The sequence below is a fragment of the Falco biarmicus genome, chromosome 1 (assembly GCF_023638135.1).
Source record: "Falco biarmicus isolate bFalBia1 chromosome 1, bFalBia1.pri, whole genome shotgun sequence".
Classification (NCBI taxonomy): domain Eukaryota; kingdom Metazoa; phylum Chordata; class Aves; order Falconiformes; family Falconidae; genus Falco; species Falco biarmicus.
Window position 1 is genome coordinate 72,598,076 of NC_079288.1, and position 25,524 is coordinate 72,623,599.

Genomic DNA, 25,524 nt, shown 5'->3' on the forward strand with positions numbered 1-25,524 from the left:
CAGTGGTGAACGTGTGTGTAGCCCTGCAGGTGAAGCCCAGCAGCACTGGTGTTGCTCTGCAGCAGAAGAGGCTGTTGGTGGAGCTGTTCAATGCATCAGCCTCTGCCCCTGGCAGGGCTGGGAGTTGCTGCGTGGTCCTGCCTCACAGGGACAGAAAGTGGTTCGGAAACAGCAGGGAAAATCTTCAGCTGTTGAAGATGCTCTGGGATCTTTAATTCTTACATGGATGGGAAGGGGGTGTGGTAGGTGGATTCCTTGCTAGCCCGTTTTACCCAAAATACTGCAAGGCTGAAAGTAGTGTGATAGGGTTTGAAACTGATAACCTGAGACTTGGAAAATCAGACTTTTTAGCCCCTTAGGCTTTCCTCTGCCCCATGATGTACCTTAACGTTGTTTGAATGAAGCTTACTTTTGCATGGCAGCAAGCACAGATACTTTTATTTAATTTCATTGTAATAGAGGGAAGATTTTTTTTTTTAACTTGTTAAACTCTGTATTGGAAGAATTTGTTAAAATGAACCTCGTTAGTGATATTTTAGAGACCTTAAACCTATTTAAACCTGTTCACGACAGTGGCCTGTACATTTGAAAAAAAAAAAATTAAAACCTGAAATTTCCTCAATGGCAGAGTAGTGCTGTCTTTCAGCAAAGGGAGCCATGCCACCTTGTGGAAAGCTGAAGTAGTGGTCTTCTCCCAGAGTCTCAGCTTTTGCAAAGTGTTGGCACTGCAAAAATGTCAGTTTTGGGAAAAGTCTGTCCTGTAATTCTTGTAAGAAGAATGATATATGCAGCAACCCAGTTAAGCATTCCAAATTTTCAATAAATAATAAATGCTTCTCTGTACATCGTGTGCTTAAGATGCAGTTCATAGCTTCATATCCTTGGAATTTTGGTGCAGGTTGTCTGCACAAGGCCATAAAAGAGAAGTAAAAGGGGGAGAAGGAGGAGAATGATTACATCAGGCTTCTTGATTTCAGTAGTTTATTTTGGTAGGAATTTCTTGAAGAGATTGTTTATTTCATCTTAATTCTCCTTACAAAAAAAAAGATTACATTGAACAGCCAGTTGCCCATGAGCCAGCAGTGTGCCCTGGTGGCCAGGAAGGCCAGTGGCATCCTGGGGGGCATTAGGAGGAGCATGGCCAGCAGGTCGAGGGAGGGGATCCTGGCCCTCTGCTCTGCCCTGTCCAGCGGAGGGCTATGAAGGTGATGAGGGGACTGGAGATTCTCCCTGATGAGGAGAGGCTGAGAGGGCTGGGACTGTTTAGCCTGGGGAAGAGGAGACTGAGAGGGGATCTTACGCATGCATGCTAGTATCTTAAGGGTGAGAGCCAGGATGATGGGGCCAGTCTCTTTTAAGTGGTGCTCAGTGACATGACAGGGGGCAACAGGCACAAACTGCAACACAAGAAGTTCCATCTGGATATGAGGAACAACTTCTTTACCTTGAGGGTGGTAGAGCACTGGAACGGGCTGCCCAGAGAGGGTGTGGAGTCTCCTCTGGAGACATTCAACACCCACCTGGACATGGTCCTGTGCAACCTGCTGTAGGTGAACCTGCTTTAGCAGGGGGTTGGACTAGATGATCCCCAGAGGTCCCTTCTAACTGTGACCATTCTGTGATTCTGTGAAATCTAAAAGGAAAACAAGACATCTTCAACAGTTTTTCTTCCAGTACTTCTGCTTGGTTTTTGAATAAGAATTTGTTTCTTTCAAAAACGATCCTTGGTTTTCATTCCCTGGGAAGTAGGCCCTGTTACAGGGTAGAGGACTAGAAGAAATCCTTAACCTATTCCTTTACCCCTATAGGAAGCCACATTATATAATCTCAGGTGTTAATTTCAATTTTTTTCTTAAATGTTTTTGAGGGGGTTTTTTGTCTTGACTAGTCTTACTGATAGGCTGAATTAAGTATCATCTTTTAACCTAAACTTTTTGAGGCCATTTTTTAATCCTTTTACTCTATGTTTAGCCATCTTTAGTGCATTTATAGTGGGCAATTTTGTCTTTTCTTCAGCTTAGTTTTATTGAAGTAAACAAGCCAAGTGCTTTCAATTATTCATAGTGAGGGTAGAAGGGTTGTCATCTTCTTATGATTCCTTGTTTCCCTGGTGGTTGTAGGAGCTCTGTGTTTTCTGTCTCTAATCTTTAACCATGGATGATCAGATTTGTTACTTTGGGTGGAGTTTTTCCACAGTCTTGTAGGGTAGCTTTAAAATGTCCATATTCTCTATAGCAAAGTTCTTGACACTTAATTTCATTTATTACTTTTCCGAGTCCTGAGTGGGTAATCATTTTATTTGCAACTTAAGCCATAAGTGTTCATAAGAGTGAGCAAAATACAAGTTCTGGTCTTCATCTCAACAATTTGAATAGCACCTTGGTCAGGAGGGGGGAACTGGTTGTTTTGTTTTTTTCAAAGAATCTTATTGCCAGTAGCTGAAAGTTTCTTGTGAACAGCAGAATTTTGTATTTTGGGGATTAGCCTAAACAGTGTGCACACAGTTCTTTTAACACTAAGCTACTGCCAATAGAAAACCAAGTGCATCTTGGGAGATACTGATTTTTGCATTGATGAGATGGTGTGGAAATGGCTTCACAAAGTGCAGGAAAGAAGATTATGCTCCCTGCTTATGGATCTTCCTTAAATAATGTTCTTAAGTATTTTAAATCAAAAGAACTATAGAGGAAGAATTAAGTAATGTTAAAAAAAAATTGTTGCCTTTTGGTATTGACTTTATCTTAGGCTTTCAGAGGGAAGAATGACAATCTGGGAATAAAATCTTTAAAAAACCAATCAAACAAAACCCCAACCTAAAACTAAAATAAACATTGTAGTGGAGTTTGGGGTTAGGGTTTTTTTCCCTTGTTTCTTTCAAATACAAAACAATGCCCTTAGGTTGGTGGGTTTTTTCCCCCCTCGCCCTGCGAGTAGTCATTTTAGTAGCTTTCAAAACCATGAGTCAAAACACAGATCTTCTGTTTGAAACATCTAGTGAATAATCAAAATGATGTCAGTCTTGACAATTACTACCATCTAGCAAAAGCTTACCCATCTTTCCATACTTGCAGCTTCTGGGTAGCAATGGTGAGCGATGGGGACTACTGATTGGTTGTTTCTGAATTCAGTTGTTTGTCATTAGCAGCATTAAGGCACCCTCCCAGCTATGGTGATACTGCAAGTAAATGATGCAGGTGCTTGAAAACATTCTGCTTCGAAAGCAGTTTTAGAAATAGCAGACGAAAGCACTAAAATACATCTCCTCAACTTCCCCCCCCCCCCCCCCCCCCCCCCCCCCCCCCCCAAGTGGTGTCTTTTTCATTTTGTACAATAAAAGTTTTGGAGACTGTGTTTGCTCATTCATTACCTCTCTGTGATTGATACTTAGTACTGTTGACATCTGTTGTGTCATTAGGTGATGTTATAAGTGATAATGTCATGATGTGAGGTACATCATAATACAGATGTCAGTCTAGACAGTATTTGCTTCCACCTTGTCCCTACATGGAGTCTTGTTTGGTCAAATATGAAGATTAGTCCAGGGCAGAAAAAGACTTAGTGTTTTCCCAAATCCACGTGATTTACTTTTTTAACAGTATAGAGAGTTACCCTGTTTAATTGTTATAATATATGTGTAATATAAGTATCTGGGATAATGTAGTTTAATTTCTTGAGCCCTTCAAGATTTATAATGAGATCCTGCAAAATTTTACATATCTTTCACTCCTAGAAGTCCCACATATCTCTGGGATCTCATTAGGTGTGAACCTATTGTGCAGGATCCGGACGCGAGTGGCTGAGCAGCAGGAGAGATGTAGGGAGAGAGATTTTACTTGTAGCCTTCCTTAGAAAAATACATCACAATGCCATTCCTCATGTGAAAGAGAATAGAAACTGCTTTAAAATGTACCATTAATTTCCAGGTTTGTAATGCAATAATTATGTCTTGAATTTGGAGGCATTATCAGTATTTGCTTTATTAAGATATACTGTACAAGAAGTTTGCATTGGGCTGCTAGATTTCTACAGGGTTGGGAGAGAGAACGTAAAATACAGGAACCCTTTTGTTTCAAATCAAAATATCTTCTTGGTCTGTAAAGTTCTAGCGTTGACAGTGAACTAGTCTGCCACATGTCTGTTGGCCAGGAATTGTTGGAGTAGTAAGAACATAGATAGTAATTACATTACAGGAGGATAAACGATGTGAATTGGAGCTGTGTTGGTCACGCTTTTCACTTGAAGCAGTGAGTGCCACGAGCGCCAGTTGCATGAGCAGTTCAGGTGCACGCCAGTGACTGCTGTCCCCCACCCTCCGTGGGGAGGTGGCTTCCCTGGCTGCCAGCTGGGCAAGAAATCACAGAAGTGCCAGAGCTGAAATCACAGTTGTGGGGCTCTGAATGTGCTACTGTGGCCTCTGAGTAACAGTAAGCCATTTCCAAAGTGAAACAGTGCTGTTAAAATCGTGGCTACTCCAACAGGAGGTGCTTGACTGTGTGTGAGAAAACATGAATATATCTGATCTACTTATTTTTTTTTAATTATGATGTTTCTTTTCGTAATGGCTGTTTAAGACAAGTTTTCTACTGCCTCACCAGTTCGAAGTGCCTGTTTCATCTTCAGTACTGTTTCTTATGGAGGTGCGTGGTGCAGTTTTTCTTGGCTGGGGTCTGTGTGCGGCTCAACAAAACATGGTTGAGCAAAACACGAGAAAAACTTAGCTGCTGGTCTAAGAGATGTTTTTTTTCCCCTTGGAAAAATCTGCACTTCCTAATATTTTGATGTTTCTTATTTTTGTTTTTAATCACAATTTATTCACTGTTTCATCGTGCTGAACAGTAAATTATTTCTGGGCCAGCACATCTATAATTGATGAAGGAGTCCACAGGAGTGGATAGACACTGGCGGAAGAAGCAGTCCTTGTAAGATTGATGTCCCACAGGCAAAAAGCTCCTGTTGCCATTCTGCAGACCAATGGATTTGGTGCGCAGGCAGCTCCCAGATTTTTAACTCAGCCTCTGCTGATATTGCTGGCAGATCTTCCCATCAGCTTGCTGGCGTCTTTGCTAATAGACTGCATAGGTAATCACAGCTTGCAGCCCTTCGTACCCGGCACTGGAGACTAACCATTTCACCTCTGAAAGAATATATAGCCTCTGTCAGCTCCAGGTTTAGAATGGCCTGTTGATCGTGAACTGACTCTTGAATGTCTGTTCATTATCTTGCTGCTACAACATGAACTGATCAGATAATATTTTTAGATTTCTCTTCAATCATTTACATTAGCTTGCCAGTTTAGGGTGGCTCAAGAAAATAGCCTGTTCTAATCTGTAATGTCTCAAAATTTACCATTTCATTGCATAGATTTTTAATGAAAAAAGCACAGTGTGCATTTGTGTGTATATATATAATAGATATTTATATATAGTATATACACAGTTTGAAAACAGCGTGGTACAAGCTTGCTGGGTTGTTTGTCCATTGTGGACCTGCTGAAATGTACATTTATGGAGGAAGTTAATTTAAAAATCAATTAAAATGGAACATTGTGTTTAATGACAGAGCAATATTTAGATAGCTCTAGCCAGTACGTGTATTTATTTTGGTATTAGTTTTAGCTCTAAACTTCACTTCGGAAAAACCCAGAAGTCTTCCTTGCAAAAATTTCCTGCATTTTGTCAATGAGAAAAGAGAGTTGAAGGTAATAAATACTACTTAAGAGATCAAAATCAATGAGATTTGCAGTGCATCATAATGCCATGTTGCTTTTACATGGGTATGCATTATTCATTTTTCCATATGCTTGAAGGTGGTCTCTGCAGTGCTGTGAGGAGGCAGTGAGACAGTAAGTGGGTCCTCAAAGGTGGGAGGCCCAGCAGGGCTCAAGATTTCTGGACTCAGGGTTCATGTTTCTTTGAGTCTTTTTAAAAGAGTAGGAATCTCTCAGCAGTGATTTAACTTCATTGACTTTGGATCCTGTTGTAAACGTAATTTCTGCGAAAACAAATTACTCTTAATGATGTTGCTTCTAAAGAGAAATTAAGTCCTGACTTGGTGAAGACAGAAGATTTTTCTCCATTGATTCAGTAAGGTCATGAGTTCACCTAAAGGTGTTTTAAGTTGGACATCATCATGCATATTGCCTTTTGAAATTATGCACCACAGTCCTAAATAAAGTGCTGCTGACTGCATTAGACCACTTGCATCTAGCAGCCTGCAGAAGAACCCACATCAGAAAAATACAGTATTTAAGGTCAAAGTTAACAAGTGCAGAGCATTAGTTATTAAGAAATGAATGCACACATTCTGTCATGCCCTGTAAACTCCTGCAGGGTTTGTCTTTACTGACAAAAAAGCATACGTGTATTTGTTGGTGTAATTTTTGTGTGTTGCAGTATAAGGAAATCTGCTTGAGTTATCCAAACATTTCAGTTATTCTTCAAGACAGACCCTGATTTGAGCATCATTGCAACTATCATCCTTTATCGGTTTCTGGTGAAAAATATGAACGCCTTTTCTTCACTGAGGAAGCATTATTTTTTTATTATTATTTCGCTGTATTAAAATGGAGCCCAAAACACCTTAGCTCAAAGCAAAGTCCATAAACCCATCCCTTTAGGATGTGAAGTCAAGGTATCTGCAAAGCATCTAAAATCAAAGCCTATTTAGTGAGAAGACTGGACAAAAGAATAAAGTGATTTTAATTTCTTAAGAATTATATTCAGCAAAAAGGTATTAGTAGAGAATAATAGTGTCCATTCCATTTTTTGCTCAACTGGCTAAATTTTTTACTTGATTCAGAAATATAGTAATGAATAAGAAATTGGGATTCAAAAAATCTTGAACCAGCACAATAGTCCTCCAACATTTTCTTGCCGTGATAGAGCATATCTGACCTCTGGCTGTGAGTCAGTAGGAACCACTGAGACAGAAGCGTTAAACTCAGAGGGACTTATGTCATCCTACACATTGGAGTCTGTGAGTCTGGAAAAAATGAAACTCTAGTGTCTGAGAGAATGAGTAAGGGACTCTCAGAGCAGAAAGTTCAGTATGGACCTGCTCTAGAAAACTAATTTATTATGAAGAGTATTTTACAGTATTTCTGAAGCCCTTGTATTTTATTCCACAGAAGTTTAGTTTATAACCATCTACTTGAAATTGCAATTGTTAGTGGATTTCTGAATTCTGTTGTGACCTGAGTATCTGGGTGCTTATTTTTGTATTGCATGCACATTTTCAGCAGTTCACATAAAACAACATGAACTGCAGCAGAAAACTGGAAATGTTAAAAAATCTTATTAGTATGTTTATGATTCTGCATTTTGAATTTTTTTGTAACTTAAGAATTTTTATGTGGTAACTGTCAGTATTTTTTTGAGAAAATAGATGCATTGCAGTCTATAAATGTCAATTAAATGAAAGTGGTTGTTCACTAATTGCATAAGATCTCTTTATTCTTTTGTTACTCAGTTTAGCTTTGATCATCTCCAATATTTTCATCTGGAATCAACGCAAGCTTTTTGATGTGTAGTGTGCAAATATACTGGAATATACTTCTTTCTTGGAATAGAGGCTATATTTTATGATAATTGATCTGCCAAAGCATAAAACAATATGATAGTTTGTTTTATTTTAAAACTGTTAAAGAAAATCTAAGTGGAATTTCCAAAATTGTGTTGGCTGCATAAGAAACAGTTAATTATGTGACCTACATGCTGTGTCTCAGGCACAAGCCTGCTCAGTGGTCTGTGATAAAAAGCCTTATTAAATACTGTAATGATTTACGTATGTCTGCAGACAGATATAACCTTTAAAAGGGAAAAACATTAAGGGAAACAAAGGGAAACTGCTCAAAACCAAGTCCTGTAGGCTCAGAAGTAGAGAAGAAAGTAGTAGCACAGATTTAGATCATCAAGGCTAACATACTCTAATGTAGATGTTCTTCAGCTCACACAGCTGTTGGTATCCACTACAAACAATTAGTCCATGGTTTTGTAATGTTTGTTTTTCTCAAACTGATGTTCTAATCAATTTTCACCCTGTAATGGGATCTTTTCTACCCATGTCCTTATGATCCATCCAGTTTCCAATACTACTCTGCCATCAGTCATGTCTAATTTGTCTCTTGCCCTCTGCCTAGTAGGGGATTGTATTTACTTTGGTTTTCTTGATTATTTTATTTTAAACATTTTTAAAGGTACATGCTTAGTACTACATGACACAACAGCTAGGGTGTGGCATATCCTTGCCTGCAGAGATTTGTCATGGTTCTGCGTTTCTGTCAAAGCTTCTTCTGGAATTCCTCTTGGAAGAGTTGCAGAACCCTGCCCTATGGTGAAGGTTTGGCAATGCTGAAGAGCAGAAGCGTGATCCATGCATGGTTCATTCATTCCTTCAAACCTAAAGCTCCTCAGCTTTAGGTGATGTGATTAGATCAGAACTGCACTGCGAGGGAGGTTTACAGCTTTTTACAGTTTGGATTACAGCATTTATGAGTTTGGCTCTGGCTACAGATGGCTACCCTGAAACATTAATTGGATTCACAGCCATGCAAAAATATGTTTCCCAGAACTCTAAAACTGAGCAGTTTTCATTTCTGTTCACCTGTCTTTTCATGGGGCGGCCTGTGATAAGATGGTTGTTTTTCCCTAAGTGTTTTCTTTGCACAATGTCCTGTGTAGCCTAGCAGGAAACGTGAAGGCTCCGGTTGAGATGAAAATACAAGATTATTGACATACCATGGTTTAAGTGAGATTTTTTTCATTTACTTCTCAGACATACCGTGTTTGTGATAGTATCCTTGATCTTCCCAGTCCCAAACAGCAATGATACAAATACAGTATACGATTCCTAAATCTCTTTCATCCTGCTGTATTTGTCAACTTGCTTTGTTTTATTTCAAACCTGGTTTTCTTTGCCAGCTCTTGGAAAGAGTCTGGGGACAAGCAGATAGGAAAATCATGTTTCTCTTACCTTTATTCAGATACGGTTATTCAAATCATCCTTTTTAGGGTTTTGATTTTCAGATAAAGCAGAGGGCCTGACCAGGCACAGAAAACTCTTTAAGATTGTATCTTGTAAGTTAATACTAATAATATATGACATGATACAAGGGTTATTTATTCTCAAACGAAGAAAAGAAAGTAGACTCATGTAAGCCAAAAACTGGCATCTGGATTACTTTGAAATTATGATGGGCCAATAATCAGATTTGCCAGAAATTATCTGTGAGATTCAAATAGAGGTACTTAACCAGCAGGCATTACTAGGAATGTCTGTTTTATGGAGCTGATAGACTCCTAGTCAAGGAGAGCTGCGTTCTGGTTTTCAGCTTGACTTAATTTGACTCTAGATGTTAGTTCCAGGAGAAAAGAGGGTGCATTAGCAAAGCTCTTTCAGGTCAAAGCAAGCACTTTGTCTCTTGGCTAGTAAGTATCATTGGTGGGAGCCAGGGAACCGTGATGCTGTCTTAGTGTGCTGGAGAACTAATCAATTCTGCTGTCGTGGCTAGTTCAGCTGGCCCTGGTTTAAGAATTAGGTCATACCTGATTTGAGACACTAGGTGGTTTGTTTCTGCTCTTTTTTGCACTCTTTTGTTTTAGAGAGAACCTCTGAGTCAAATAATTAAGGGGGGGAACCCACCAACAATAAAACATGAAGTGGATATTTTATACTACAGTTTCTGGCAATATGCAGAGAGAAGGGCACACAGGCATGCATTCACACACTTCGACCGCTCCCCCACACCGTAGGTGTGTGTGTATACATATCCGTGTGGTACTGATGATGAATGAACCATGGTATGTGTTACACGTTACTCTGAGTCCTCATATTTTCTAGCACTGAAATCTGTGTGAAGGTCTGCCAGCACTTCTGAGTCATGCCAGCATGTCTGTTCAGCTGATCAAGAAGTGCAAGTTTTTTGGTCTTTATGTGTATTTTGAGCAAAAGAACATTTTTTGTATGTGTGTATTCTCAGGTACGTGTGTTGCCTTGTGAGTGGGGTGTTGAGTCATTCTGGGTTTTATTGAGAGGGTTTTTTGTTTGCAATGAGTCTTCAGGAAATCGGTTTGTTTTGGTGAAGCCGTTCTGAAGCATTTTATTTTGGTTATGCTAAGGGCTTGTAAAGCACACAGATAACAACTTGCCAGGTGTCAGAAGCCAACAAGATTTCTCATATAGACCAGGCTTGGAAGCACTGATAGGGAATGGAAGCAGGGAAGGAAGCCAAGCCCTTCACATGGAGTGAAGTATGTGGCATGGACAAGAGTGTTCCATTCAGCTCGCTCTACTGTCATGACAGTGGGCTGAAAAGGGAAAGAAATACGGTGGGTGTTACCAATGAAGAATTCTAAAAACAGAATAAAAATTGCCAGGAAAAAAATACCAAAACAGTTCACCATCTTCACTGATAAGAAATTTACCTGCTGTGAACTTGAACTGATTGTCTTTCACCATTTTTTTGCCGCCTTAACATATATTCTGCTCAGTGCAAGGACTATATCGTTGTGTTCAGAAATGAGTGAATAAATTGCACATGTGGTTGAGATACAAAGAGTAGTGAGGAAACAATATACTTATTGTATATATTTAGTTCATCTCTCTTAAGGTGATCTAGAAAATATTTCTTTCTGCCAGTATTCTGTTATTTAATTTAATATTGAAATTCTTGTTAAAAAAAAAAAAAACCAACAAAAACAACCCACCCTTTCTTCTGGCACTGCAAAAGTCAGTATTTTAAAGGCTTGCAAAGATAAATATTTAATACCCCAATGGGCACTGCAGCACTTTCAGCAAGATTCACGAGCATCTGATGTGCCAAAACCAATTCTGCAATCTTGAGATTAGGTGACCTTAATAATTGCAAAAAAATGGATATTTTAGTATCTTGTGTAGCTCTAAAGTGAAGAGCACCCCTGAGTGGTGACCCTTCCTTTGTTTCCTCTTTCACCTTCTCCTTTATCTTCCTTTAAAATCTGAAAGTCAGCACTTTGGTGGGTTTCCAGCAGAGCTGGGTCAGGAAGCAGCAGCATAGGAGAATTTGCGTATTAGTTTCCTTGTTTGTGAAGGGAAAAAAAAAATCCACCAAAAATCTGGAGGCATGAGAGGCTTTAATTTTTTACCCACTCTCACTAAAGGGTTTCACACAATTTGCAGAGTGTATTTGCTGTGTGATGCCATAGATGAGATGCATCAGTACTGAATTGCTGGAGTAGGTACCAGAGGTACAAGGGGCAGGCTCTCGGGCTGGGGTTTTGGCTTGGCAAAATAGGCTTGATGAGTGCATTGTGTAAACTGAAGGAGGAGAGAAGTTTTAAAGGGAAAGAGGGAGAAACTCATTAATCTTTTTACCCGCTGGTAGATTTTATTCCTCCCTTAGTTGGACAAAGTTGACGTACTATGCATATTTAAAATACCTTGGTGTTTTGGGGTCTTTTTCTGAGGACAGTAGTTCCCAAACGGCATACCAGCGATGGTGTGTGAGCTTGACGTGCTCACTGACTTCACAGCAGTTTTTAGAAGGCAGCAAATGAATATTCAGTGTCCGCTTTTGAACTCTGAAGCTGATTTATTTACTGCATCTCAAGAAGGATTAATTGGGAACTCCAGCATGGACCTGCTGTTGCTGCTCTTGGGCTGCATGCCTGTGTGGGCAGGGCCCCGCTGGAGGCAGCGAGGCTCCCAGCAGTCACGGGTGATGGCTTCCTCTCAGCAGCTCCCAGGATCACTGCCTGCTTTCCCAAGGACCTGCAGGACGCTGCTGACAGCAGAAAAAGCTCTGTGGCACAGGGCAGCAGCACTGGACAGTGAGTGGTGGTCCTTGCAAGGTCCAAATTGTGCTGAGTACCTACCAGGGAACTGGACTGACTGAAACAATTGCAAGTCATTTTGCCAGAACACAGCATTTCAGGGCAGCATAACGTTTTGGAAGGTACGTATGAGTAACGCTGGAGCCAGCAGGGTACCAAAGAATGGGTACTAATTGATGTCAATACGTGATTCATCTTGGCAAGGGGAGGCTCACGGTGAAAGAACAGATATGTTACACGATGGCAGATTTTCAGTTAGTAATTGTGAATTGTCTCGCTTCTTCTTTTGGAACTTGTGCCTCCTGAATCCTGCACCTCTGTAAACAGCACCATGGTTAGCAGCAAAGAGGATTTGGATGTAGGAAGTGAGTGCAACTTCATGTCAGTGCTGGTGCACTATAAAGACTGACTCAAGCAGAGAGTCACAGGGAGACCAGAGCTCAGAGATGGGATGGGATTCGATTTGGCAGTGTTCAGTTGCCATATTAAGTACCTAGAAGATAGCAGGGATTTGGTGTGAGGTCGTTCAGGAGCCTTTAGAGGTGACCTTAAATGTTTGGTGTGTCTATATGTCTTACTGTCTCACAGTAAGTCTGCTGTGCATCCCTCGTTGGTGGTGCATTGCCATTTGAGATTGAGATGCCCATAATGTTCTCTGGGCATAGGTCTCTTCTGTTCTCATAGACAAACTCCCATTGACTTAATGTGAGGTCTGTGTTTCACCCACTGTAAAGCCTGAGAGCAAATGCGCAGGGTTTTTTTCAGAATTAAAGTTTTTCATTCCCTACCTAGTAAATGTAGGGCAGAGGTGGTGCCATTCAATTTCTCCCATTTTGTTTTGTTTGCAAAAAGCACCATAAGTGCAAAGTAGTGTTGCCTTGGCTTGTTCTGCCAACTGAGCGCTCTGGTTGGCTAAACAGCCTTCTGCTAAAAAAAAAAGTATAATTGGATTGTTTTATTTTAAAGGTCATTTTTAATTTCTTCTAGAAAAAGTCTGCTTTCCTCTTATGATAGCTTATCTTTTTGTTAATGCTTTGAATTTTTTATTATTTGCTACCTTAGTTAAATTTACCCTAGAAATGATTGCTGTAATCCACAAAAGAACTTAATTTTCTAGTTAAAAGCCAGGCAGTGAGGCTCTAGATACTAGCTAAAACTTCAGTTCTACTGTATCTGTGGTTGTGCTTTTTCCTTTATTTCTCTGTGTTTGTGTCCCCCCTACTACTTGCTGCTCCCTTGTTTCCTTCTTCATATTAACAAAATCTTTTTATTATAAAGCATTACTGTTACCTCCACAGATACTTTTCCTGGCAAGTCATGTGTTGTTCTTTGTTCCTTCAAATGTTTTTACCTTGCCATTCTCAAATTATATTTTAATTTACTTATCTTTGAGCATAAGCTCGTCTACAAGGCCTTGATTTTGTTCCCTTTTTAGCTGGGGATCTTTAACCTTAACTTTCCAGTCTCTGTTGCATGACAAGGTTTCCATAGCTGGATACAGGAGCGTGTTGTGTATCCCAATACATGTTCAGATATTTTCTGATTTCTTTTTAGTGCTTTGCTGTACGATCTCTGGGCTGGGTGGAAATGGCAGAAGAAGATCTGGCTCCTGGAAAAAGCAGCGTTGCTGTGAACAATTGCATCAGACAACTCTCATACTGTAAAAATGACATCAGAGACACTGTTGGCATTTGGGGAGAGGTAAGAACAGGGTGAACTTGTAACGCCTCTTGTAACATGCCTCTCGTGCCATGAAATGTCTTGAAAGAACAACCGTGTAGGCAAATATATCCATGCTGTGTGTTTGGGATTTCCCTATCCCAGCTGGTACTGCCAAAAAATAGATCAGGGTTCAAGGAAAGCGTTGACATTTTTGTGCCAAACTTCTCAGGACAGCAGATGCTACAAAGATCTTGCCTTCATGTTTGCATCTGTGCTAGTACATGCCTGTGCAATACCAGTGCTGGGGACACACAGGCCAAACTGTTGAAATCGGCAGAAGTCTTTCTCCTGACCAGAGGTTTGAGGGTGGTGTTTTGCAACAGCATTTTCACAGGTTTCCCAGGGACAAAAGGGCTTTCAGGAAGCCCAGACTGGTGTGGCTTGTGCTTCTGAAATGCATGAGAAGTTTGAGACTGATGGACAGATGGCTTATTTTAAGATGATTATTTTATCAGTGTTCAGAAGGAAATTATTTTTATGTCATCAGTCTGTCTGTTGGTTCCTCTTCAATAAACCTTGAATCTGTTCGCCAGTGTCATCCAGTTTTGAAGGATGCCAAATTCCCACTCGCTGAGGGGAAAACAGAGCCAAGCTCTCTTCTTTCTTGGTTTGCTGATGGGTCAGTACACCTTCATCGATAGAACCATGCAAGCTTCTGAATTGGCAGCAAAGGCAGGATAACGCTGTGGGAGCTCAGGGATGTGAAGTGTGAAAGAAGCCTGAGGTGTTGTGTAGAAAACAGGTGTGTTGGGGAAAGATGAAGAAGTGGAAGGTGTGGAGGGATCAGTCAGTGAAACAAGAAAGGAACAGGTGGGGTTATAATGCTGGGACATAGAGAAGACATAAGAGACAAACCCATAGAAAACCATCTTCGTTATTTGATTGCTCATGGAACAGCTTAAACTTCAGCCAAATCTTACTCTACCTCTCTGATGACATATTTTCAGGAGGGTTACACTAATGTGGATGTACTACACAAGATCTGAATGCAAAAGCAATATAAGAGTGAATGTTGTAATCCATCTTGTGTGATCTAAACAAAACGGCACTGCTAAACAGAAGAGAAATTAAAAGAAAGATTTGTCTATTTCAGTGAAAATTTAAGGAAAAATATCAGTCTCCCAAGTTACTGTTACAATCTAAGGCTTAAGTAGAGTGTCCTGGCTATGATCATCCCCACGTTTTCATCATTTAAAAGCGCAAAACAAAATATAAAGAACCCTAAACTTTGGGTAAAATCCTGGTCCTGCAGAAGCTTTGCCACTGGCTTTAATGTGGGATTTTATGCCCTTCGTTCCCCTCCAAAAGAAATTCCCTGTGAGTTTCTAATTTCCAGGGTTCTGTAAAATCTAAGAAGGAAAACACAACTCGCCTGTTCGTGTTGCTACTTCCCTATGCATTATAGTCCTGTGCATTACAAAATCACTTACACAGAAAAGATACATTGTTGCCATTGACCTGTATACCACCATGTGTGACACTTCCCTGAAAGGCTGCTGGGGTTGAGCCTTTCTTTCCTTTATTCACTTTCCCTGTGTGGCTGTTCCCCTTCCTCATCTTGGACCGTCGGGTCTCTGCAGCTGTTCAGCAGTTCAGAGGCCTATGTTCAAGCTCCCAGTCTGTCTAAATCATTTCTTCTTGCCCTGTGCAGTGTTTTCATCTCTAAAATAGCTTTTGTATAATAAGGCAACAAAACTTAGCAAAATATATTGCTTCTGGCTGCAGCCAAGCTATCCCTTGAGCATTGCAAGGATAATTTCCTGTGACTTATGTTGCTTATCTGCCCATTCTCCAATCTTTTCCAGCTAATTTGGATTCAGTTTTATTACCCTAATCCCAGTGTATTTTGCATGATGAACAGCTTTTACCTTCTTGTAATAATTTCCTTCTGGAACAAATATATAAGTAGAAAATGGGTCCAAAAAGCAATCTTTGTGACACTTGGTAACATTCTTCACATAATCTGTTTACTGCTTCTGACCTCCAAGCAAATTTCTCACCTTTTTTCTTTGTGATGACTCTGTTTTCTGTTTGGTTTCCTTCATCATGTTGGTCTGCCTGGTGTTGGCCTGGCTTTTGTGTTTTATTTCCCATGTTTCTTTTTCTGTATGCCACAAGCAGCTCATTGTTGCCGATTCACCCCATTTACATACATGGTTATTGCAGCTACATCTGTTTCTGCTTCTCTAGGAGCAGCCTATATATTCAGCCTTGCATCTTGGCCACCACTGTACTTTTTCCATCAGGCAGAATGTTCTTGTGTTGGCATCGCATGTACCAGCCTGTGTCTCCTACTGGTCCCGCACCCCTCTCAGCGCTTGTGCTGCCAGCTCCGTGTCACAGCTCCCCTTTGAATCCCTGTTAGGAGATTTGGGGGTGGGAGAGGTGATTGGCAGTGCCTGCCCCTTGCTGCCTAGCCTGAAAACCCTGCTAGCAGGCCCTCCCAGGGACACATGAATGAATGTCTTACACAGACACAAAATTAGACGTCATTAAGACTTGAGCCACTGTGACCAAGCGGGAAGAGGGTTTCTGTGTTGCTGAGGTGAAGTAAAAGGTCATTTCTGAAACATTTGTCAGTAGGAGGTCGGACACTTTTCATTCTTTCTGTTCATTTATAGATTCTGGCACAACAGAGAGGAAACAAATTTCTCCATATTTAGCTGATAGCTCCTACCTTCTTCTTTTCAGCAGGAGCTTGTCTTACCTCTCAGCAATAGGTCCAGGATCATTTCTGTGGGTTCTCAGGGTCTGCAGCGTAGGTGTACAGTCTCCGAGAAGAGAGCTATTAGATGTGATGGAAGAGACAGCAAACCTTTTGCAAATGCTAGCCATAGGAGGAAGATGAGCATTTGTGAATTAGCGTCAAAAGGAAAATGGCCTCTAAATTTGTTTCGTCTAAGGGGAAAGAGCATTCTCCTTGTTCTTACATGCCAAAAGAATTAGGGAGAAATCCTGGCTCCAGGATTCTGCAGTCACTGGCAGAATTCACGTTCATGTCTTAATGCCAGGTTTTCCCCTTTAATTAATCTTTCTTCAAAGAGTATCCTCTAAATCCTTTGACATGTACAAATTGCTGTCTGTTCCCATGACCCGTTGCTTAAAGTTTGTGGAAGCGAAGCACATTGTTTGAAGGAAGAAACTCTGCTTCAAGAGTAGAGGTTTTAATGTAAGCTTTTACTATCAAGACAGTTTGTGACTTCTCATATATTTGGAAGCATTTACTGGAGAAAGGATAAACACATAATTTGCTGAATAACTCAGTAGCTTGGGGTTGAATGAGGCAAACCATTGCACTTCAAAGACATCAAAGCTTTTTGTGATTGGGATCATTTTAAAACACAGTAGTAGTGTACCATCTTAGATCTTTTTTACACCAGAAGTAAATGAATTTGTTTTCAGTCGCTCTTGGAACAACCCAAAACTTAGATTAAATTAAGAGGATGCAGGTCTAAACAGCATAGGCATAACACCTTGATCCCAGTCAGTTTGAGAGGGTGACACACTGAGTAACTGTACTTTGTCTGGAGTTGCAGGGCAAAGACATGTACCTTATACTGGAAAATGACATGCTGAACCTGATTGACCCCATGGACCGCACAGTTCTTCATTCACAGCCCATTGTGAGCATCAGAGTCTGGGGTGTGGGGCGTGACAACGGCCGGTGAGTCTGCAGTCTCCTTATCCCTCTTGACTTGGTGCTATTTCTGTCTGCTGATATAGAGTATAGATACACCTGGAACAAGATAGGTATGAGACCTATCCGTTTGATTGATTAATTGTGTCCCAGGGGCTAGAAGAAGGTGGCCAAATTCTTCTTTTTCTTGCTGGTGTTACTTTTTAAAATCCCTGCTTTTCATAGCATGTCACTTTAATGTGGTTTTGCTAAACCTGTATTGAGCAAGCCTTCAGATTAACTCAGCCAGGTGCATAAAACTGCACATGCAACATTACTTTGTTTCAGATATATATAATATTTTTAATATAAAACCATGTTTGCAAATATGTCTCATAGTATGTGTCTCCTGGCTATGTAAAAGATGCCTTCCTGCTGGTCCAAGTGAAATGCACTACTTACACTCTGACTGTATACATGAGTTTGTACTTTATTGGGATATTTGATTTGATGGAAGAAAAAGCTGGTTTGAGAGAAAAGTAATGGTTTTAAGCCTTTACTATTTCTTAAAGATCTTGATGCAAGAAAATTCCTTAGGGTGTTGCAGAAAACTAAGGTTTGTCCCTGAAACCTGCCTGCCTGTGAGCTGAAGTTCTTCCTTGCCGTTGGGAGCAACCACAAATGCATGCTGAAGACCTGGAGGTGGCCTTTCCTTAGTTTTCCTTCCTGACTGATGGCCTTTTGGTAGCATCCTTGTTTGTCATGTAACATTGCTGTGGGAACAGGGTTGCGAAGGTGTCTTGTTAGAGCAGGACAGCGAGCTGTCTCCCTGTCCTGTTGAGCATTTTGATGTATCAAAAACATTGCCATTCATGTTGAGTTCTAGGATCTTCCCACAGTACCCATCCTGACACATGGGTAGTAAGGATTGAATAATGCTAACAAGCTGTTGCTTTTCAGTTCCATGCATGATTATTGAGATATGTGCAATAGTAGGTTGTTTTGGGGGGTTTTGTCTCTGACTTTTGATGGGAAATGTCATTTTTGGACCTGAAAAATCCCAATAAAAGATTTTCTGTAACTTTTTTTAATTCCCCCCCCCCCCCCCCCCCCCGTTTTCTGATTATCTCTGGCTATGATTTCCAAAACAAAAGGTGACTCAATTCCATCTTTCTAAATTTCTTACTTTAAATGACTGATGGTTGGGTTTTTCACTTCCATTGGTACAGTTTTTTGAGAGACCTAAAAGAGACAAATCGAGTTTGAAGTGGTGAGAAATAAAAACGTTTTAACTTCTTATAAATAAACCATTGCAGTGCTTTGTTCATCTCAGAAAATGAATGCATTGCACATTTCCCGTCAAGTCAGATTTTGTAGTAGTTTCCTTTGGTCAGGAAATAAATGGAGCATCATAAGGGGCACCTAAATGTGGTGCAGAGTGAAGGAAGCCAGTTTTGCTTTTTGCTGATTTTTTGAAGTTCTTTTTTTCAATATTTACATTTCTTTGGGAAATAAAATCATTTCATTATGTTGTTTATAAAATAAGATGAGTCACATTTCTCCAGGCTGAGTACCTTGTTCTCCTAAAGACAGAACTTGTCGTAGAAATATCGATGTTGAAAGGGGACATCTAAGAGAAACATGCCTCTTGCAATCATGTGGCACCAAAATGTTCTAAGCTGTTGGTGAAATGTATTTGGGGGTGGGAGGCAATAGCAGACTCTCCTAGATGAACGTAAGCCCCATCAGTAGGACAGGAGCTGGTGGGAAAGGTTGTATGTGCAGGCTGTTCTGCCTGCTCTGACCTATGGATCTGTCATGGTATTCTGCGACATTTACCAAAAGCTATGTACAAGGCACAAGAACTAGCACTTCGGATCCCACTGTTGCCCATTTTCATGCCATGTTTGGAGGACCAAAGATGAATTTCAGTTCTGTTGACACTTCTGCAGAAACTCATGTCTCTACTAAGAAAAAAAAATACTTATGAAATATGTGGGAGAAGTACAGGTCCAAGTTTAAAAAAACCAAACCAACCAACCACACAACAAAAAAAACCCCAAAACAAACCCAGTATTCTCCCTCTTGGTTATAAAAGGTAGAAGCTGCTTCTACTGTTTTCCTGAGATTTCATTTGTGACGCTGACAGTACAGAGAATGTGGCAGAGCAAATAAACTAATCTTTTCTCATATTTCTACTGTCAAAGAAGCAGTTGGCCTTTCTGAGTTGAAAGTGTCATTTCTTGTTCCTAGAGAGCATGACTTTTCTTGATTGTTTGCTGTAAATAACAGCAAGAAATAGTTTAATGAAGGTTCAGTATATAAACACACAATGAAAACCGCCCTTAATTTTTCATCTTCTGCCATAGTAACATTCTTAGCCACTTATTATGGAACTTGGTTTTTTTCATCATAGGAAGTTTGATTTCTGACCTTTCCTATTCTTAGCCATTTGTAAGAATTTTGATAGATGCTTTTACAGAAATTTTGTGTCCAGAATGACTTTCAGGACTGAAGCCCACTCTTTTTGAAGTGTAGCTCGTTTAATGCTTTATTGACCCACTTAAAAAAATTGAGATTGTAAGAAAAGCAGTGTAGCTGTTATTTGTAAGTAAAGTTAGACTACGTGTGATGCTAAATAGCAGAAGATCCAAAAGACAAACAGAAAGAACAAATTTATGACTGAGTAATGAGAGGTACAGTGTGTTTTGGGCGTAGAGGGGTTCAGTACAGGAAGCACACTTTGAAGGGAAGGGTAGCATAGATGCGATAGGATTTGCTGAAGAAGCAGTAACACACACACAAAAAGCATTTGGTGACAGGAGAATCCAAGCTGAGAAAACCATATTGTTGAGCTGGAAATGGCACTGCATATCTTTTAACGTATACATTATCATGCAGTTCTTGGGCACATCCTGGTAAAATTACACATTGGTCCTGAGATGAAACACATCAGAGCCATCCACTTTTTGCAAAAGCAGCTTGCCATGATTATGAATTTGCCATCATCAGAGAAAAGTGAGGGAATCGCATTGCTGCTTTGGTGGATTAATTGTCCAGGAAATGGATGAAATCCCGGTTTCTGGGATTAAGCTGTTCCAGAAGTTGTTGCACATGAATTTTGTTAATTAGCTACATTTTCTGGTCCAAGAGCCTGTATAATTTATGGGATTTTTTGTGAAAGGCAGTGTTTCAATTTTAAAATATTGTAGAAATTTATATTTTCCTTGATTTTGAGCTATTTGAACCCCATAACGATCTGCAGGTCCTACTTTTCTCTGTGTTTTGCTTGTAGTAATTTATTCAGGTAGATTTTGTTCTGGAAGATGAAGAGGTTTTCTAATGACACCTGACCATATGATTTTTCTAAGCTGTGCCATAATGAAAAGTTGATGAAATACAGAGATCTGCTGATGAAAGTTTAATCTGAGGATGTATCTGCTAACTCACCTGAGGCAGAAATGTCTTCCGGGAAGCTGTAATCGCGCTCTCCGTATCTTCTGCTATTATCCTGATCTCCAGAGTTTCTTTTTTTTAACAGTTGTGTGATAAGCAAAGGCTTCATTGGTGTTTTTTTACTTAAGCTGTATGGTGATTTTGTCTTTCGAGAGGTAGCATCCCTTGTTTTCAATTAATCGGTCAGTAAAGTATGTTTGAGCTTAAGAAAGGCTGGAGCGCCTTCGTAAAATCATGAAGAAAAGCAGGTTCCCACAAATTTATGGTTATGCATGTATATGTGTAGACTCTCAGCTCCTATGTTTGGTCTGTATAGATGGGCATTAAAGGAAAATAAATGTACTGTATCTGTCCAACCTTTTGGCAGACTTGGTTTCTTCGGTAATACCATGTGCTTTTTAAAAGTAAATTCCACTGTACTCTACAATCTTCCTCTACTGCTGTACTGACAACAGAGCTGTGACGATTCATTTAGTATTATTTGTAAATAAGAAAAGTCCTCGCACTCGCTTAAATACTGATTTCAGTATCAGTAGGGTCATTGTCACGTGGACGATATGTGGTATCACAGGCATATCAGGGAATAATTGTCAGTGCTGTGTTTGCTTCTTAACAAGCCACCCGTGACGTGTTTTTTTCTGGGCTTTAAAAGCATGTTGGAAAATATTAGCCTACTGAAGCTATACAAGGGTTGTTCTTTTTACTTGAGAGCTGCAGGACTGTACATTAATCATTCCTCAGGTTGGGTTTTGTCTCTCCTTCTTGACTGCTGGTGCATGCCCTTTGCTTTCTGAGCAGCTTGCTAGCAAGGTCGAGAGAAAAGGTAATGGCCCATCAATTTTGTGAAAGAGTTTCCATTAGCAGATTTCCCTGAATCCTCCTTTATCTTCATTGCTGTTCCACCAATCCAAAGTCTACCTCAACTTTTAAAACCTCTATGGGGCTTCTAATTGCCTGCAAGATCAGTTTTTTCTCTCCTGGTGTCTCCATACAACAGCAGTCTATTCCAGCTGCAAAATTCAGGGGTTAGGTGACCAGGAGGGCTGCAGGTGGGTTCAGGAGACAGCTTTGATGGGACTGAATGTGGAACTAGTTACTGGATGGTGTGGGTATGTGGCATGTTGGGCAAAACACATAGCATGTGTCTTTGTTCATCCACCGGCTTTGTCACCTCATAGTGCGGGTTTTTCTCTACAGTCCATGTGTTTCCCTGGCAGGATGGGGGGGGGGGAGCACAGTTGCTCTTGGTTGTTAAATGACAGAGGGGCAGATTCTCTGGTACTAGGGCTTTCTCATCGTAGGCTCTCTGCCTAGACAGCGTGAAAGCATTCCGCTCCCTCCTCTGCCCTAATAATGCCCGTTTTGTCAGGTGGTGGTGGTGAGGATCTCTGCATCTGCATGGATGTCCGTTGCCCTGCTGCTCTGAACTGCTGCTGGTTTTCTGCTGCAGTAGGTATTAGGGAATAAAATGAGGCTGGGAATCAAAAAGGGGAGAAGGGCGGAGAGGACCACTGGATTAAAGAAAGTAGGACACCAAAGATGAGGCTCAAGCTGCCTCAGAAAGGGGGAGCAGCTAAATGAATAGACACCCCAAGTTAGATGGACATAATCCTGTAAGGCTGGAAGAGAAGAAAGTCCCAACAACAAAACAGAAATGACCTGAGCTCTGTTATCTCAGGAGGTGCTAGGGCAGGAGCTGAGAAAACTACTGGGGTGACATGAGTGAGAAAATGGGACAAATCTGTAGAAAATGAGGAGGAAATGGTGTAAAGTGATGGCTGAGATTCTTCAAAATACGGTGAATTAAAAATGGTATCCCGTCCTGCTGTTTCAACAGCTAAATAAAAATGGCCTGGTTTGAGGTGTTTAACACTTACGCTGTGCACTATGCTGTGTGCCGCAGGATCTCTGTATATTCGGTATCTTTGAAAATTAGATGTCTAAATACAGATTTAGGAACCTTTCTCTAGACACCTGGAATTGGAAATTTTCACTTGTGCAACAACTGCTGCTGTAGGTTTCATGTTTTCTTTTTAAGTTTTGAGCATGTGTCAAGCTAGGAGGGATAGTGACGTGGCTGGGTGAGAACTGGTTTGTTAGAGGACAGAGAGGGGGTGATGGGGAGGGTGGAAGCTGTGCTGCAGGTCAGGTGCCTGTCTCGGCGCTGCGGTCTGTATTTCCTAGCTGAGACTATGTAGTTACAGATACTGTCTGGCTTGAGCTCCAGTGCATGCCTGTCATATGGACATGAGATTTTAGGAGGGATACCTTTCCTTGATTAGACAATTAAAAGCTAAGATAAGTATCGACAATATATACAAGTTTAGTGTGGTTGGGATATCCCGGTGTATCTGTAATTTATCATTCGTCTTTTCAGAAAATATTTTGTGTACAAGTAGCGCAGCATCAGGCTTCAGTGATGTAGTGTGGCTTGTAATAAACTGCATCGTTCAGGGAGGTCTTTCTGGATTGCCTTCCCTTTGAGGCGATGATTGAATGTGCTCTGAGATGGAGTCTTTCTCTGATTCTGTGAGAGAAGCTTATCAAGCTGTACAAGATAATGAATAATAAACTTTCTCTTCTGCATTAGAGACATGGTCAAGAGAAGCAGAAAATAAATTAAAACTGAGATGGTGTTTGCACCTGCTCTTCTGAAAAGATAACACCCTTCAAAGAAGGTGTAATTCCAGCTGAACTCTTCAAATTCTGAGACTCCATTAATCAATATTGCCTATTCCCCTTGGTCCCTGTAACCTTGGAATAGGGACAAAACATACAGTGATGAATCATGTAAATGGGGCATAGGTGAGGGATTACACTGAAGGAAGAGGATTTTACAGGCTTTCCTGATCCGTATTCTTAGCTGGTTTGGGGTTTTTTGGGTAATCTTTTGCTTTCTCCTCTTCCCTAAGCCAACTGCGAATGAATATCCTTTTCTGTATGTTTTGGTAGCATTTTCCCTTCTCGCTAAGAAATGGTTTAGGTGATTATTTATAAAAACTTTCCATTTATATAAGGCTTGACGTTACTGTTTGCAAGTGCAGCGCATTCTAGGAGGGGGTAGTGAAACAGTACAGCTGTGACGGGAAATCTAGTCAAGCTTACAGAATGAATGTGTTTTCAAGCAAATATAGTTAAGTGGGTGCAAAAAGCGGTACATGTGGATTCTTACTTTGATTAATGAAACTGGTTTATTTTAGGTTCAGGATTTAACATGAGAGACATGCTAGACTGAAGACGTGTTGAAATAGGCCCATATTAACTTGAAATAAGCACCCACAGTTTTGCACCCACGAATGGTTTTGTATCAGTAGTGGCTTCAACTGTGTTAGGGTAACATTGCTGTGTCCTTTCTGCCTGGTGCCACTAATGAGATCAAAAATGATTACTTGTGACAGTGAGGAATTTTTCTGTGTTACAGATGAGGCTTGTGAGCAGCTCAGGTACTTACAAATGGTGGATTCACTCTTTGATAGCAGCTGAGAAAAAAGGATACGCTTAGGGAGAATTTTGGCCATGGAGCTATAGATACTTGGTAATCTTCGAAAAGCTTGAATGCAGAAACAGCACTTGAGAAGCATAGTACCAGTAGATTAGCACGAGCGCAGAGCAGCTCACAGAGCAAGGGAATTGGGACAAACACAGAAAAGGAGAATTGTAAGGATTTATGTGGGAAGGAAAACAGGACAGGAACAGAGAAGCCTGTGAAGGAGAGTTCAGGGTAGTGCTGAGGCATTTGCTTGTAAAGAAGTGGGTAAAGTGACAGGAGGCTTCCCTTCTTGTTAGGAAAAACAACCCAACAACCATTTAAAATGTGTCACTTGTTCTGCTAGTGGCTTGAGCGTGACAATGAGTGTTTAGTCACCTTTAACACAATTCTGTTGAAATATTTTATTGTAGAGTGTCTTTACTATTATATATTGTTCTTCAGAAAATAATGGAAAATACTGCATATAATTTCATTTGGGAATTGTATCTAGTTTTTCTTCTGGGAGGCAGGCTTTTTCAATAGCATTTGGAATTGTTCAGCTGTAAAACTTCCAGTTAAGACAAGTGATATGTCTAAACCTGGACTACAAATAACCACTGTGATGTAATCAGGTTGTCTCGATTAATAAAAAAAGATAGCATATTGACTGAATCCCTGGCTTAAAGTCTTTATACAAATTTGTGCTAGAAAATCTCTGCGTGTTCGCTATGATTCTAGCTGTGAAACGCTTTAGAATACAGCCGGGGTGATCACTGAACCTAAGTGACTATTGCATAAGTCCCTTGAGAATAGCTTGAGCCACCTGTGAAAGTGTCTGTGGCCCAGAAGAGCTATTGACTGCCAGCTTGGGGTGGCAATCTGATGCTTTCTTCTATTATTCTTTTAACTGTATGTTAATCAAGCAGATAACGATATCCAGGCTGGATTCCAATAGTTAAATGCTGCTTTAACTCCTTGGCAGTGCAGTGATGCAAGTGATGCAAAAAGCAGCTGTTCTCTGGCTTCCTAGCTGTGGACAGAAAACATCTCGCAGGCTGTCTGCAGCCCTCCTTGTTTTCAACACCCAGTTAGAAGCTTTGGTCTTAAGTGATGATCAAAGGTGGTTTAAACTTACTTACTTTGCCTGGTCATGCACTTGGGTGCGTACACAGTCTGTTACTTCCTGTTAACAGAAGCTATGCTAACCAAAAATTTATCCTCCTTCCCAAACCAGAGTCGATTGAAGGCACCTGCCTTTCTTTCACGCCTTCATCTTCAGCAGCACTAAAGTTAAACGCTTAGTAACACATCACTCAGATTATGTGTCAGCAGCAGGGACTGGGTATAGAGGAAGCCACCTATGGACTAAATTTTCACAGCAGAATTAGTCTTTGACAGCCTTATGAAAGCTGTCAAATAATATCAATTCAGTAACACTTTTCTTAAAAAAAACC

At 40.5% G+C, this 25,524-nt stretch overlaps 1 protein-coding gene across 11 annotated transcripts in view; it reads left to right on the forward strand.

Annotated features, from left to right (window-relative positions):
- Window positions 1-25,524, forward strand: part of APBB2 (amyloid beta precursor protein binding family B member 2) — a 189,868-nt gene that overhangs the window by 129,461 nt on the left and 34,883 nt on the right. For all 11 annotated transcript variants that reach the window (XM_056342934.1, XM_056342972.1, XM_056343000.1 and 8 more), the window contains 2 exons: window positions 13,362-13,508; window positions 17,066-17,193. In XM_056342934.1, coding sequence (XP_056198909.1) covers window positions 13,362-13,508; window positions 17,066-17,193 — 275 coding nt within the window. The remainder of the gene's footprint in view (window positions 1-13,361; window positions 13,509-17,065; window positions 17,194-25,524) is intronic.